Source organism: Myiozetetes cayanensis, unplaced genomic scaffold (genome assembly GCF_022539395.1).
Source record: "Myiozetetes cayanensis isolate MyiCay16 unplaced genomic scaffold, myiCay2020 scf13, whole genome shotgun sequence".
NCBI lineage: Eukaryota > Metazoa > Chordata > Aves > Passeriformes > Tyrannidae > Myiozetetes > Myiozetetes cayanensis.
The window spans coordinates 23,480,447-23,494,042 of record NW_026086937.1 but is presented as its reverse complement, the minus strand read 5'-3'; the positions used below and the strand labels follow the sequence as shown (position 1 = coordinate 23,494,042).

Here is a 13,596-nt window from a genome sequence, read left to right as displayed (position 1 = left end):
TCTGTAGGTTTTGTTACAGCTCTCACTCTGGCAACACCGATAGAACACGCTACACTCCAGTGTTATTAGAATTACTGTCAAAAGAAGGATCTGTAAGGGGACATCACAAGGTCAGTGAGATGAGTGCAGATATTACACCAAAGTATCCTTCACCTATGGAAAACAGGGACTGCATTTCTTGTGCTCTCTTGAGATTTTAAAGCTGATCTGTGGGAGAGCACAATTACTCAAGGCACACATGGAACTGGAGTGGCTTTACTAGGCTGTCACTGTACTTGTGTCTTGTGCTTTAAAGACAAGAGCACAGTGTCTCCCACCACAGTAAAGTGCTATGAGCTTGGGCACAGCTACACCAGTGAACCTGACACAATAAAACCAAGTTCACAAGTAAGAGAATCAATACCAATGAAAGGAAGGATATTTTATTGATACAACCACATCAGTTCAACAGATTCTTGTCGACATGGGTACCGTGTCGGATCAGGGTATCGCCTCCCTTACCAACACAGTTATGCTAGAAAAAGTCAGTAGTGGAAGCTGTTAACTAAATTCATTAAAACCTGGACTTTCATTTGTTTACTCTGTCGACTATCCATACTGATTTTCTCAGACTACTGGATTATTTCAGCTTGATCTTAGAATCGTTTCGATAAATAGGATCTGGACTACAGAACACAAACTGCCCCTCAGAGAGGCATTACTTTGAAAAGGGAAATACGAGAAGGGAATGTTTCTGAATCACAGCTTTATCCTCTAGCATGCTGCTGGCCTGTTTATAACACAATGATATATGCATTTTTAATAAATTGGTTATAATCCTAAGGCTAAAAATGTTTCAAAATATCCATATCACTGTTGCAGTCAACTTTTTCCCAAATTTGCAACTGTTTTTCTGTTTGAATCCTCTGTCTGATAGGTTTTTTTCCCTCTGCTAGAAAAGATAAGATTTTTCTTCTGCTTTATGGAGAATATACAATTTCAGAAGAACGTCTCATGTTTTGGTAACTCTCTCTGTTCAGCATCTTCATAAAAAAACTCTCACTTATGCAGATGAGTCCTTTTTAAGCACTGATTGTGTGCAATGCACTTTGATCACATAACTGCTTTCTGTCCCTGAGGATATAGCTCTTTATGAACATAGGGAACAGCATGAACAGTGGGCAACTCCATGGTGGTTTATTACTGTAGATGAACATACTACAAATGTAATGGGGAAAATCCTACTACGGCAATCACAGTGAGACAATTCTCTGTATTTAGCCTCACAACAGTGGCACCTGATGCATTGTGAACTGTATCCAGTCTTCTAAATATGGGACTGCATACAGCTCTTCAAACCATCTGAGCAATTATGAGAATTTTGTTTCATTTTGTTTTGGTAAATGAGCTCTAATTCAACCTTCCTAGAGGACTAAATCAACATAGTGTCTGCCTCCATAATAGAAGCGTAAATTATACATAAACAAAAAGACAGCAGAAAAAACCCCATCCTGCAAAATCACTTACATTAAATAGTATACACAGCTTTCATTAAACAGTTTGCCTAGCTTGTCATTCAGTATATTAACATTTTTTTTAAATCTGATTGAGTTTTTTGCCTACAGGGATTTTGCCGAAGTAATCCATATTTTCTTTAAAAGCACAATTGCATTGCTGAAGAGTAAACCAATATTATTTGCAGTAGAATACAATTCACTAAAAATCCATAGAATGGGCACTTACCATCACACCTGAGAAACAGATGCCTTCAAAATACCACACATAGTTGGGGAGCTGGTAACTGGCTGCATGCAGAGCTTTCCCATTCGGGAAGTACAGGAGGATGTTCACAACAATACTCCAAAGTGCAAGAGGTATCAGCAGGCAACTCAAACAGCTTCCACACGTCTCTAAAGCCATCTCTCAAGAACTTCGGAAATTTTGCTCTTCTAAGCGAACAAAAGATTACGAGATTTTAAATATGAAAAGCGTTCTGACCTCCCCAGCCTAATTCAGTCACTTCATATTCACAGGAACCAGTGACCGAGGTGCGATTCCAGGGACAGAAGCGCTTAACAGTTAGCTGAACAACACATGAATATCGCTATGTAAACTCACTGTCCTGTCTAAGCACATGTCTTTAAGTAGCCATTTCCCTTCTCAAAGATCCTCCTTTGTGATCTTCCAAATGAAGTATGTCTAGCAGTCAGACTCAGGAAGGAACTTCAAAGCTCTCATTTCCTAGTGACTGCTCAAAAATGCCCTCCTCCACCCCAGAATACAAACTGTAACACAGTTTGTGACAGAGGCAGGTTGTTCAGCCTCACTGCAGCATGGGGAAGGGGACTGTCAGATGATAAATATCCAGTCTCTGTATAGAAGGCCACACTTTGCCTCACACTACAGATTTAGTAACAGAGCCCTAAGGGGGAACTTGTTCCTGACTTGGGACAGCCACACAGAAACACCAGGCTGAGTCCAGGCCATCTTGCAGAGAGTACAGAAGCCCAAATAATGTTGGTTAGAAACTGCCAGGCAGACTTACTGTCACACTTTTAATCAATTACTCTTTCCCACAGCATTATGTGGCTCAACTGTTTTTCAAATCAAATCCTGCTATTTCTCCAATGGTTTCATTCTGTGCTTACAGCTGAGCTTGCACAGCTACAGACCTAACCTATGTACATGTGACTTCTTGTGCAGGACAAAAGGTCTGCCTGTTTTTTTCGAAATGCCTGCTGTTTGCACTGTGCAAAGCCAAAATCACACAGCTTCCCCATTGTCACGTGTCATCATTCCCTCACCTTGGAGCAACCAAACATCTATGCCAGTAACACAGAGCTGGAGTGGTTTGAACACAGCTTGGCCCAAGCCTTCAGTCTATGCCCCAGTGAGTCATCAGAAAAGTAACTTCAGAACGAGCTTAGGCTTTACTCAATAGGAAAGTTGTAGTCAGAGAACAAAAAAAAATGGGGCTCTATCAAATGCAGGAAGGCTGATTTTAGAAGCAATGATGTCACAATACATTTTCCTCATGTTTCCTCTAATCACTATGGACACTTTTTTTCAGGTCTCCCTCCAATCAGAAGTAGTAGCAAACCTGCCTTTCCAGACTCACAGGCAAAGACAGAACTCCTGTCATCAACACTGTGCCTTACATAGCAGAGAAACCAGCTGCATTAAAAGTACACAGATTGAATCTTCAAGACTGATCTTTTATTAAAAACTCAAAGATTATGTAATAGGGTGAAATATTTTTTCCTAAAAGCAGAGGCCAAAATTAGTAGTAAACAGCGTATTTTATAATGAAATTTGCTGCTACTTCTGTTATAAGCTGTTATAAGTATACTTCTGTTATAAGTTCTGATTAGAAGAAACTAACTTGGGAAACAATGCCTGAAGCAGCATTTGTTCTGCAGTACAGCAGTCCACATCACAATGTAGTTTGCATTTAAACTGAGCTCTGCAAACATAAAATCATGGTGTGGTTACTTTGCTGGCACACAAAACCACTAGAATAGGAAACAACCATTCTACACTAAGAATTAAGCAAGTCTTTAAGACAGTTTCTCAAATATCTTACCAAGTGTTGCAGGCACTGCTTTCCTGTTACTGTCATTATCCATGAGTTGATGCCGAGACTGTTACCGAAAAGTCATGTTTACTCTGGATGAGTGACTGCCAACTGAAATGAATACAACCTAAATGAACTGCTTCTCCACAATGTAGTTGATAAACCTCCCAAAACAGTGTTAGGCACCAGGCAACAAAGGAATCCAACCGGCCTTTTTTTACATAACAACATAAATAACTAGAAGTAATGTTGTGCTTTATCACTACTTGGATCTGAGCTGAAGTTTCAAGTCCTAATCTAGTCTAATCACTCCATCTATTGCAATTTCTAAAATTGTTTCAGTTCTGTAATTAATTGTGTGTACCAGAAAGACAAATAACCATTATGAAAGCATAAAGGCAAAAATCCCTGAGTTGCATGGCATTATACCTGACTCCATTGAGGATCCTCTTTTCCCCTTCTCTCCTTCCACGTCCATTTAAACTTGCAGATATTTTTTTCAAACAGTGCTTCTTCACATACAAAGACACCGTACGGCACAGCTGCAAGGAATTTTGTGTGTATACATATGTGCATGCACATATTGTCCTTCCTTCCTCCCATAGCAGGGCAAGACAGGGATAAACACAATAAAAAAATGTCATTAAAGACTCTCAACTACTTCTGTGTATTTAGGTATGAATAAATGCTATTGCAAAATCATGTATCCTGCGATTCTAAACACAAACTCTTCCCATCTTTGAGTTCTTCTGCTGCTGTGGATATGTGTGTACAATTTTGTTTTCACAGTTAATTTCTTTTTTTCAGATACTCATTTGTACAGGGCAGATTTGACTGTGTGGACAGCCTGAGATACCTCTCAAGTTTTTGGGCTACCTTTAAAGACCATTCTCCTAGTTACAAATAGCCTAAGGATGCACTGAGACCCATGGGACCTTTTCTCCCATAAAGAGAAATCAACTTGCCTGTTTTCAAAGGCAACATTAACAGCTAAATTCCAAAACTGAAACTCATTTCTCTGAAGTAAATTGCACGTCATATTTTGGTTTTCACCTGAAAACTGCCACTACCAACAGCATACTGACCTTACCAGCAATTCTGTTGCCAGCCCATTATTCAGATTTACTTGTGATAAAACATTCACTCTAATATGCTACAAGCTATACCTCAGAGGTTCTTGCACAGTAGCTTACAATAATTCCTCCAGGCTGCTTACTGGTAAAGTCAGATATTTCAGATTAATCTGTTTCTGCTGACCTGAATTTGGACTGTATTCCCCAAACACTGTGAAGCCTGAGGGTTGACTAAGTGAGGTAAAAAACAAAGAGTCAGGCCCACATACATTGTTAGGCCTGTAATGGAGCAGTCGGAAGGTGATACCCCTTGGGGAGGGCAGAGGGGACTCACAGCTGGGTTCAGCTGCATGGGGACCCTTTTGGGAACTGCCAGTCAGGACCAGGATTCCACATGTGCAGCTGTATCTGTCACAGAGCTGTTGTTGAACCCTTGTTGATTCAGCTAAATGATCCAAACCAAGCAGTAAAGCAGTTCCACTCCGGCAGAGGCTGTTGGAGAGGAAAAGCAGGTTATAACCTGACGGCATTATATCCACATTCTCATGCCACCGCTGTCCTTTACTCCAAGACCAGGCAAGCAGTGTTTCAGCATGGGCAGGGAAGGAATTATTGACACCTGATGGGTATTTCTAATACAAATCTTTATTTGTGAAATACAGGGGAAGTTCAGAAAAATCCTAAAAAGGTGAAGCGCATGTATATACCCAAACCCAGTATTCATTTATATCCAGGCCAGACTAGATTTGGTTTGTGTTCATTCCAAGATCAGAATGAAAGAGCAACTTTATTGGGAAAGTAGGATATAGTACAGAGCTGTTGTGTCAGTAGAAAGAAAAAAAAAAAAAAAAGCCTCTTTAGTGATGTGTTCAGGCAACTGCCTGTACTGAGATAAAATGAACCAAAGAAATTCAGGATACATTTTGACTTTAAGTACAGGCAGGTTAGTGAAAAACCTGCTTATGACTCCAATAACAAAGGCTGGCCCCAAGTCAGTTAAACTGATGGCAACAGCACAGTTTGGCAACAACGGGTACTTCAGTATGCATGGCTTGTTTAAAAAAAAAAAAATCCACAGAATACTCATTACAATACATAGACACACACCAACGTCAACGAATTGTCAGGTTTCTAGCAAACATATGTCTGCGAGGGGAACAAAAAGAAAGAAACATATTAACATATTAATAGAAAGAATGGTAATAGTGTCCAACTATAAATGAAAAAATTAACCTGACCAAATTTAGACAACCATAGCATGCCTCTTCTATACTGCAGTTAGACCATGGAAGACAGGAGGAAGAAGACAGTAACAGCTTTGAAAAAGTCCCAACACTCAACTATGTCAATTAAAAATGTGAAACACGTTCTTATCTACAACGCGTGAAATTAATTATATCCGGTTCATATGTTAAGCCATGGTAATTCCAACACTACCACTATGACACTGATTTTAGCAATATGCTCAAATTGTTTATCAAGGCTTTAAGGAAATTTGGAGGAAATTCCCCTTCCTCACTCAAAAAAATCCACCTTCAAAAACCCTTCATACCTGTCTGTAGATTTTATTAGCTGTAAAATTTAATTCCTTCTCTTATCTTACTTTTACTAAGTAAGGCCAGGATGCTGCAGTTTTCATTACGTGCAGCATATTCTCAGCAGTTTATGAGCTGCTGTGGGCAAAATGCAGGGCTAATGCAATATAATTAGAACAAGCACCACAATGTGCAACCATGGTTTAGGCAAATACCACAACCACCAAGAGATCTGTGTCTCAGTTATATCACCTATGTAGTGCTTATGATCTTATGTGCCATTGGGCAGACAAAAGCCTTCCAGCTCCTAGCTCCCATATAGACTAATGTCACTGTGACAGCTGAGGAATCAGCTGAAAGGATGTGGCCAAACACTACATGAAAATGCTAAACACAGCAGGGCCATAAAACCAGTTGTACAGGGAACTTGTTGCTTATGAATATCTGAAAAGTAACTGCTGAGTAAGACTCCACAATAGCATCAGTAATAATACTGTTTCATGTTCATCTGAGAAGCAGGGTTATAACTACAACTGACTTACCTCCTCGTGACTGCGGCAAAACCCACACAGTCCTCCAAGAATACCATTGATTATCTGTATGAAGCACAGAATGAACTCTATTCCTCCCAAGACAAGGAGGATGGAAAAGAGGGTGACATTCCACTGCACAATGTTTTGAGGTTCTTGACATTCCGACCACTTATTATACTCAAACAAGTACCTGTACACAGCAATTAAAAGCGTATTAACATTGTGTCAGAGTGGATGCTGACCATACACTAGAACCAACTTATGCCTAGTTTTAACTGCATCAAGGATATTCACTCCAAGTGGGAAGAGAAAAAACAGTGGTTTATTCCATGCAAAGTTTCACGGAATATGCTGCGTTGGAAGGGACCCACAAGGATTGTCAAGTCCAACTCCTAGCCTTGCACAGGACAATCCTCAAGAGTCACACCATGTGCCTGACAGTATCGTCCAAACACTCCTTAACCTCTGTCAGCCATTGTGCCACTTCATGCTAACATAAAGCAACTTCAGAAGCAAGCCTGACAAAACAGACTCTTACACAAATCATATGACAAATTTCGTAACAACCACTATTCATAGTTTGAAAATACCTCCAAGTCCTACAACTTTATACTTTGTTAGAGATGTTCATGGACATGAACAGTATATGATATATAGATTTAATTTTATATATATATACATATTGTATATAAGATATATAATACATACTATATATAATTATATATATTTCTATTGCTTTGGTTTCACATTATAGCAGTGTGGGTAACTGATGCCATTTGTTTAGTTCTTAGTGAGCAAGAAGTATAAAATTATGAATCAATCTTGATATACGGTTACTGGATATTGCTGAAAGGTACTGGCATAAAGCCCATGTGTACATGGGGTAAGATATAACATCCTCAAGAACAGACAACTTACCCTCCAGAGGAATCAGTGAAAGGATAGATCCAGTTTCTCTGTAGGTGGGTAAAACAATATGGTCCTTGAGACAAGCCCAGTGCTGAAATGATTATACAGTATCCAGAGCCAAGGATCCCAACAAAGGCTGCCAGAACTGAGGACAGCATCTGCACAGCAGACAAACATGTATTTTCAGCACAGCCATCACCTTGTGTTTGGGACTACCTGGGACCAGGGTGTACAGGCTCACTTACCACACAGTTCTTCCCACAGTCCTCATGGCCAAAGCACCCACAGCAGTCACCACTGTGCAGCCCAATGAACACTGCAGCTGGAATAAGTACCTGTGTACGGAGCAAACACACCACACTGTTCGTTTTGGTTGCACTGAGAGGGCAGATAAAACACAGTCCTCACATTGCATTCCTTTATGTTACTTCTTGGTGGTCAGCCTGTACAGCTGATTCAGCTTTACTCCTATTTAACACAGCAGTCATCTTGCTACTGACATCCCCAACCCCAGGACAGGTATATTTCTACTGCCACTTTGTTTATACACAGCACTTGAGTGCAAAAAGAGCCTGCTGAGGTATTGATCCATTTAAAGTATTTTGGCTTTAAAAGTTTTTGTTCACATTAAAGGCTGTATCCTGCAAATAAAATGCTTTGCAAAAGAAGGTATTCACTTCCCGCTAAATGAACCTACAAGATGTTTCAATTATTTATTTAAAAAACAGCTACTGCCAATATACTAATTACTTAAGAGCAGTCATCACTGCCCGTGTGACAAACCAGTCTGACTCGAGTAGGAAGTCTAGCAATATTTTGCCCAATTCAGGGAAACATCCCATTAGAGACATCTAGCTTTCTTCAAGTTTTCACAACCAGTTTCCAGTGACAGAAATGCAAAGTAACAGAGCAGAAACTATCAGTAAGAAACATAAATCATCCATACTCCAGAGCGTTTAGCATAAAATCAAGAAGAGTCAGAGTTGATTAGAAAGAGGATCCTCCCACCAGCACAAACAGCACTTTAATAGAGTCCACTTATGAAGAAACTACACACAGGAGTACTCTGGAAAATCATAAAGAAAGCATAAAGTTACCTGCAAACTGTACAGACTTACTTAACAAGAAACTAAAATAAGATCTACTTGAACAGACACATACTTGTCAGCCCTTATTCAAACCTATTGCTGAGCCCCAGTGCTGCAAGTCCAGAAGAAGTTGTACAAATGGGTTGCAGGAGCAGTTCCATTGATTTCACTTGTATTATTCTCCGTGTAAAGCCCAGTCTTTGCAAATCCCAGTCTAGGTTCCAATGGGGCTGTAACACACTGTAAACTCCTCTCACTACATAGAGCACAATTGTTTTCAACCTGTGATTTGCAGACACCTTGAGATCATAGAACCACAGAATGTTAAGGGTTGAAAAGTAATTGGAGCCTCCTTCTGAGATCTTTTAAAAGCAGATGAAAAAGGAAGCCTGGAGTCAGGGGAGTTAAATATGCTACAATGTGGTCCACAAAACTGAAAAGGTAGAAAATAATAGCTTCAGATTAATGATATTCTATAATGAACACCCTGGTTCTTCATCCTTTGCTGTTACTCAAATGCAAAGCTTTGACAACTGCTACCCGATTCCTCTGAACAGAATCACAGAATCATAGAATCAGCCAGGTTGGAAAAGACCTCCAAGATCATCAAGTCCAACCCTTAAATCACCAAGTCCAATAAGTAGCTAAGGCAGAGAAATAAATGTCAGCCTCTCAGATAACAGAAATCAAGGAATTGTAAGTAAATGCTAGTTAGTTAGGGAAATTTAAAAGGACAATGGTTCAATAATAATAATGAAAAAATTAAAATTTAACCCTTTATGCAAACTGTGACCTGCTGAGAGGCTTGGCTTGCATTTGGATTCTGTGACCTAGACCCTATGATTTTTTTAGCTTTAAAGTGACATAATCTTGCAGATAAGATAACCAATAGTAACTAATAATACCTACGGGATAATGTAGCTAATTTTTTTTTTGATACAACTACAAAGTTGGCTGCTGATGAGATGTTTGATGAGTAAATTAACGCAACTGGTAAAGGAAGAGCAGTACCAAATAGCTCCAAAATAAACTTGAAAGAAGCCACTAGGTCATTACTTACCAGAAAGCCTCCACCTAGAATGCCATGAAGGCACTCTACATATTTGCCGAGGTGATGCTCTGAAGCAAATCTTGTTTCGCCATTGGGAAAATAAAGTAAAACGTTGGCCACGATGCAGAGCAGGGCAAGGATGAGCAACTTATAACCAACACATCTAGCACACCTTCCAAAACACATGTCCTCAGCTTTACAAATTTTTTGAGTAGTCTGATCCAACCTATCTCATACCTGTCCACACCTAAAAGAAGACCAGTGTTTATTCTCACCTCCTTAAATACCAGGGATTACCTTAGCTACCTGGATGACGTTTACAACCCTTCCTAAGCACTGTTCCCAATTGCAGAGTGAGGGAGCAGGGATGGCAGAATGCCACCGCCCTTTTTAAATGCAGTAATTGTTGATGAACCAAATGCAATCAAGGAAATATTGAATACTAGGTAATTTCACTCTAATATATGATGCTTGGAATGATCACTGGTGAACATGATTAGACGTGAACAACAGGCTTAAACCACAACACAAGTTCTGTTAGGAACTGAAAAAAAAAAAAAGGTTTTGTTTTCTTTGTTAGAAGAAGCTTTGAATTTTAGGTTTATAGACTGATTCAGAACAACCTGAAGCCAGGGAAAGACTGAGTTGACACCAACAGTACTGAGTCAGAGTTTTGGGTATAAACAGGTCTGCAGCAATGAGAGTATGTAGAGCAATCTCTCACTTTGCTGTCCTGTTGATGGAACAACAACAAACTTCACCAGGAGGTTGGAAAACAAGTAAAATGAACAGGTAGGCTTCTAAGGAGTGTCCTTGTTCTTGCCATTATAAGATAAGCTGAATTTAGATTAATAGCCATTTGGTAAGGGGCTTGGTAACAGCTGAACTACTGGTGAAAAATACTACTTTAAAAAAGCAGGATTATAAAAGACAGTCCTTGCACTGAAATATCATGTATAGAAACATACACACAAAAAAGTGTCAAGAGAGAAACAGATTGTATCAGGAGTTGCCAAAACTACATGTACCAGTAAGATTAATTCGCATAGTAAACGGAGATACAAAGTGACCTATAAAAATTAAGACCTAGCCTTTCATCTTTTCCCTCATGCCAATTTTGCTAAAATAGCCCAAAGTTTTCTTCTTCTATATACACAGATCAACACAGAGGCATGAGCTGTCATGCCCCCTGCCATCACATGACAGGAGGTAACTAAAATGCCCAGACTAGATCCAGGAGGTGCTGCTGCTGCTACCATCATCACGGTACAACATAATTCTCACTGCAAAAACAGAAGTAGACAGATTGATTTTGGGAATGTACAGGATATCAGAAGACTATAGTGGGACTTTTTAAAAAACATTCATTCAGGTTTCTTTTTTTTTGGTGGTGGTGGGGAGTGGGGTGGCAGGTGTTTAACAGTTAAATAACACAGTAAACACAAGCCCAAATCAAATCCATGGTATACTTATGTGCAAGAGATGTAAGCAACACTTAAGCTGAGAGAGAGTGCACAAAAAGAAAAGGCGGGGGGGTTTGGGGGGGAGGAGATAGCCTGGTGCAGCTGTGGTCTTGTGATGTTTGTGACGTAACTTCTCCGGGTATTGTAGCTGCTGACCTTGGAGACTTCCTTCATTATGAGAAATATCCTCCAATTGTAGAAACACAGGCTAGCCATTGTTGTGCACTTCACCTCTGATTACTTAAACAAGCATAAACATTATCCTGCAAGTTTCCTATGCAGAAGGAGATGGCTGCTCAACTGAAAAGTCCTTTTATTGTGTTACATTAAAAAACCCCAAACCACTCCTCCACAGAACCCACCACCCAATACCCTTCCCCCACCTCAACAACCACACCATACAGATGGCCACTAGGACACAGATTTAAAAACTGTTCTATTTATAACTTACATAATGGTTTTCTAAACACTTGATTGAAATAAAGTTTTACATAATCAAGAACTTCCTATATTTAAAATCAATTCTATATTTAAAAGAAAGCATATGAGGCATTGCAGGCTGCAGTTAGAACCAACACCCCTCCAAAAATACAATAGCAGTTCACACAGATTACAAAAATCTTGAGCTTTTTTACTTTGTGGGCCTGTTCGCTTCATAAATCCTAATTTTACTGCTTGGCAGGTTGAGCAGCAGTGGATTTTTGGAATGCATCGTGGGCATATTGGGTTTTAAACTATGAAATGTACTCACAGACCTGAGAAAGAGCAGGGCCCAAAACGGCAGCCTGTGGCATGCTCCAGCACCATCTGAGTTTACAGTAGTGTAAACAAAACCAGAATTGGGTTTTGAGTCTTTGATACAAGAACCGCAGTGTTTGCACTTGGAGAGGTGAGACAATTGCATACTCCCTCACATGTGCTTCCCCATGGCCCATGGGAAACGCTGCTGTTTTTCTCTCACAGGACAATTTCTGTAGCTCTGACACCTACCACAGACAAAGAACACGTATTAAAATCCAGCACCCAGTGTTATTAAATACAATAAAAGTCCAGACCCTAGGTCTAAGTTTAGACCCTAGGTCCAGCCCTCATCTCTGTCTTAAAAGCACCTATAGCAGTGTGTTACAGGAAGGACAAGATCATCAAAGGGGCAGCTGAAGCAATTTTGATAGCACACTCTAAGGTCCAGTAGGTAGGAGCATTGCCAAAGATTTCCATATCCTCCCCTGGCAGGACAAGATGGTTCATAAACAATTACAGTACCTGGCTTGTGTCCCCAAGTCAGCAACTCTGCAGGTTAAAGTCTGTCAGCAGAACAGTGCTGCATAGGGCAGGACACTAACCCTTCATGCAGAGAAGCGGCTAAAATTAGATGCCTTGTCCAATTACTGAGGTATCTAATACCAAAGCTATTTTTGCATGGAAGGATCCAGCAGTCCCTCTATAAAGCAAAACCCCCACCTCAGTATTATTTCTTATTCCTTATAACTAGACAAAGGATAAAACATCTGCATCAGGGTTTTCCAAGTAAATATAAGCAAGCTCCTGACTTAAAGATGCCAGAAAAATGGAAAGAAAGATGTCAATCTACTGAAAAACATAACATGCTTGTTCCCAATAGTTTCTTCTAACACTCCAAATGGTCAGTCCTACTGCTTTACACTGCCTTATAGCCACCTCCAGCCACAGTCTGCTAAAAGACACAACAGCAGACAAAAGACACAGCTGAAACAGACACATGACATGTCTTCCAATTGCCTTGAAAACAATGTAAAGAGAGAAATAAATAAGAAGTTTTGAAGTAAATACAATTGTTTTACATTATAAAACCTGGTCAGATGTGAATCAAGAGGACTTCACTAACACCACCGCCATTTGGACACCCTATGCTATAGCTTATACAAGAAAGGCTCAATATTTAACTTTTCTTGGAGAACTTCTGGTCCCACCCACCATCCATAAAGATTAATGGAGGGAAGTGCTTCTTGTGAAAGCACTGGCAGGGTGTGGTAACTATACGGCATCCGAAGGTGAGACACAGCCCTAACAACATGGGCTGCATTGATGCATTTGGAAAGACTGGGCAACACAATGTGTATTGACAGAGGTTATGAATTACCACTTGTATTCCCTTGTAAGCCATTCTCATCTGTTCTTTTACAGTTTAGTAGGTGGCTGCTCATGGAGGCCAATACTAGCTCAGATAACTGCTGGGAGAGTACTGAGAATGTGCAGTCACCTGTTGGCTAATCTAAGGGCAGGCTCATGGGCAGCTGTGCAGACAGAGCTCTTGGTGACCTTAGAGCAGCCCTGACTCCCTTTGACTCATTCATTTCTCCATGTCCAAGTGATGCATCGCCCCAGTTTTCCAGCCATCATCCGCAAAAACAC

The 13,596-nt window shown here is 40.1% G+C and overlaps 1 protein-coding gene across 1 annotated transcript; it reads right to left on the bottom strand.

The window, feature by feature from the left end:
• TM4SF1 (transmembrane 4 L six family member 1) lies at positions 1–11,072 on the bottom strand. The gene is made up of 7 exons (XM_050308391.1): positions 9,752–11,072; positions 7,849–7,938; positions 7,613–7,761; positions 6,704–6,884; positions 3,983–4,095; positions 1,723–1,928; positions 1–90 (listed from the first exon to the last, which is right to left on the bottom strand). The coding sequence occupies exons 1-6, from the start codon at positions 9,926–9,928 to the stop codon at positions 1,748–1,750; spliced, it is 891 nt and encodes a 296-aa protein (XP_050164348.1). The 5' UTR covers positions 9,929–11,072; the 3' UTR covers positions 1–90; positions 1,723–1,747.
• Between the last annotated feature and the right edge of the window lie 2,524 nt (positions 11,073–13,596).

Bases quoted from the DNA above. Each gene is read 5' to 3' on its own strand.
- TM4SF1 (XM_050308391.1), bottom strand. From the start codon at position 9,928: ATGTGTTTTGGAAGGTGTGCTAGATGTGTTGGTTATAAGTTGCTCATC. The intron at 7,762-7,848 runs GTAAGTGAGCCT...TCTGCTGTGCAG, and splicing joins ACTGTGGGAAGAACTGTGTG to ATGCTGTCCTCAGTTCTGGC. The intron at 4,096-6,703 runs GTAAGTCAGTTG...AATTCCTTGCAG, and splicing joins TTTGCCGCAGTCACGAGGAG to CTGTGCCGTACGGTGTCTTT.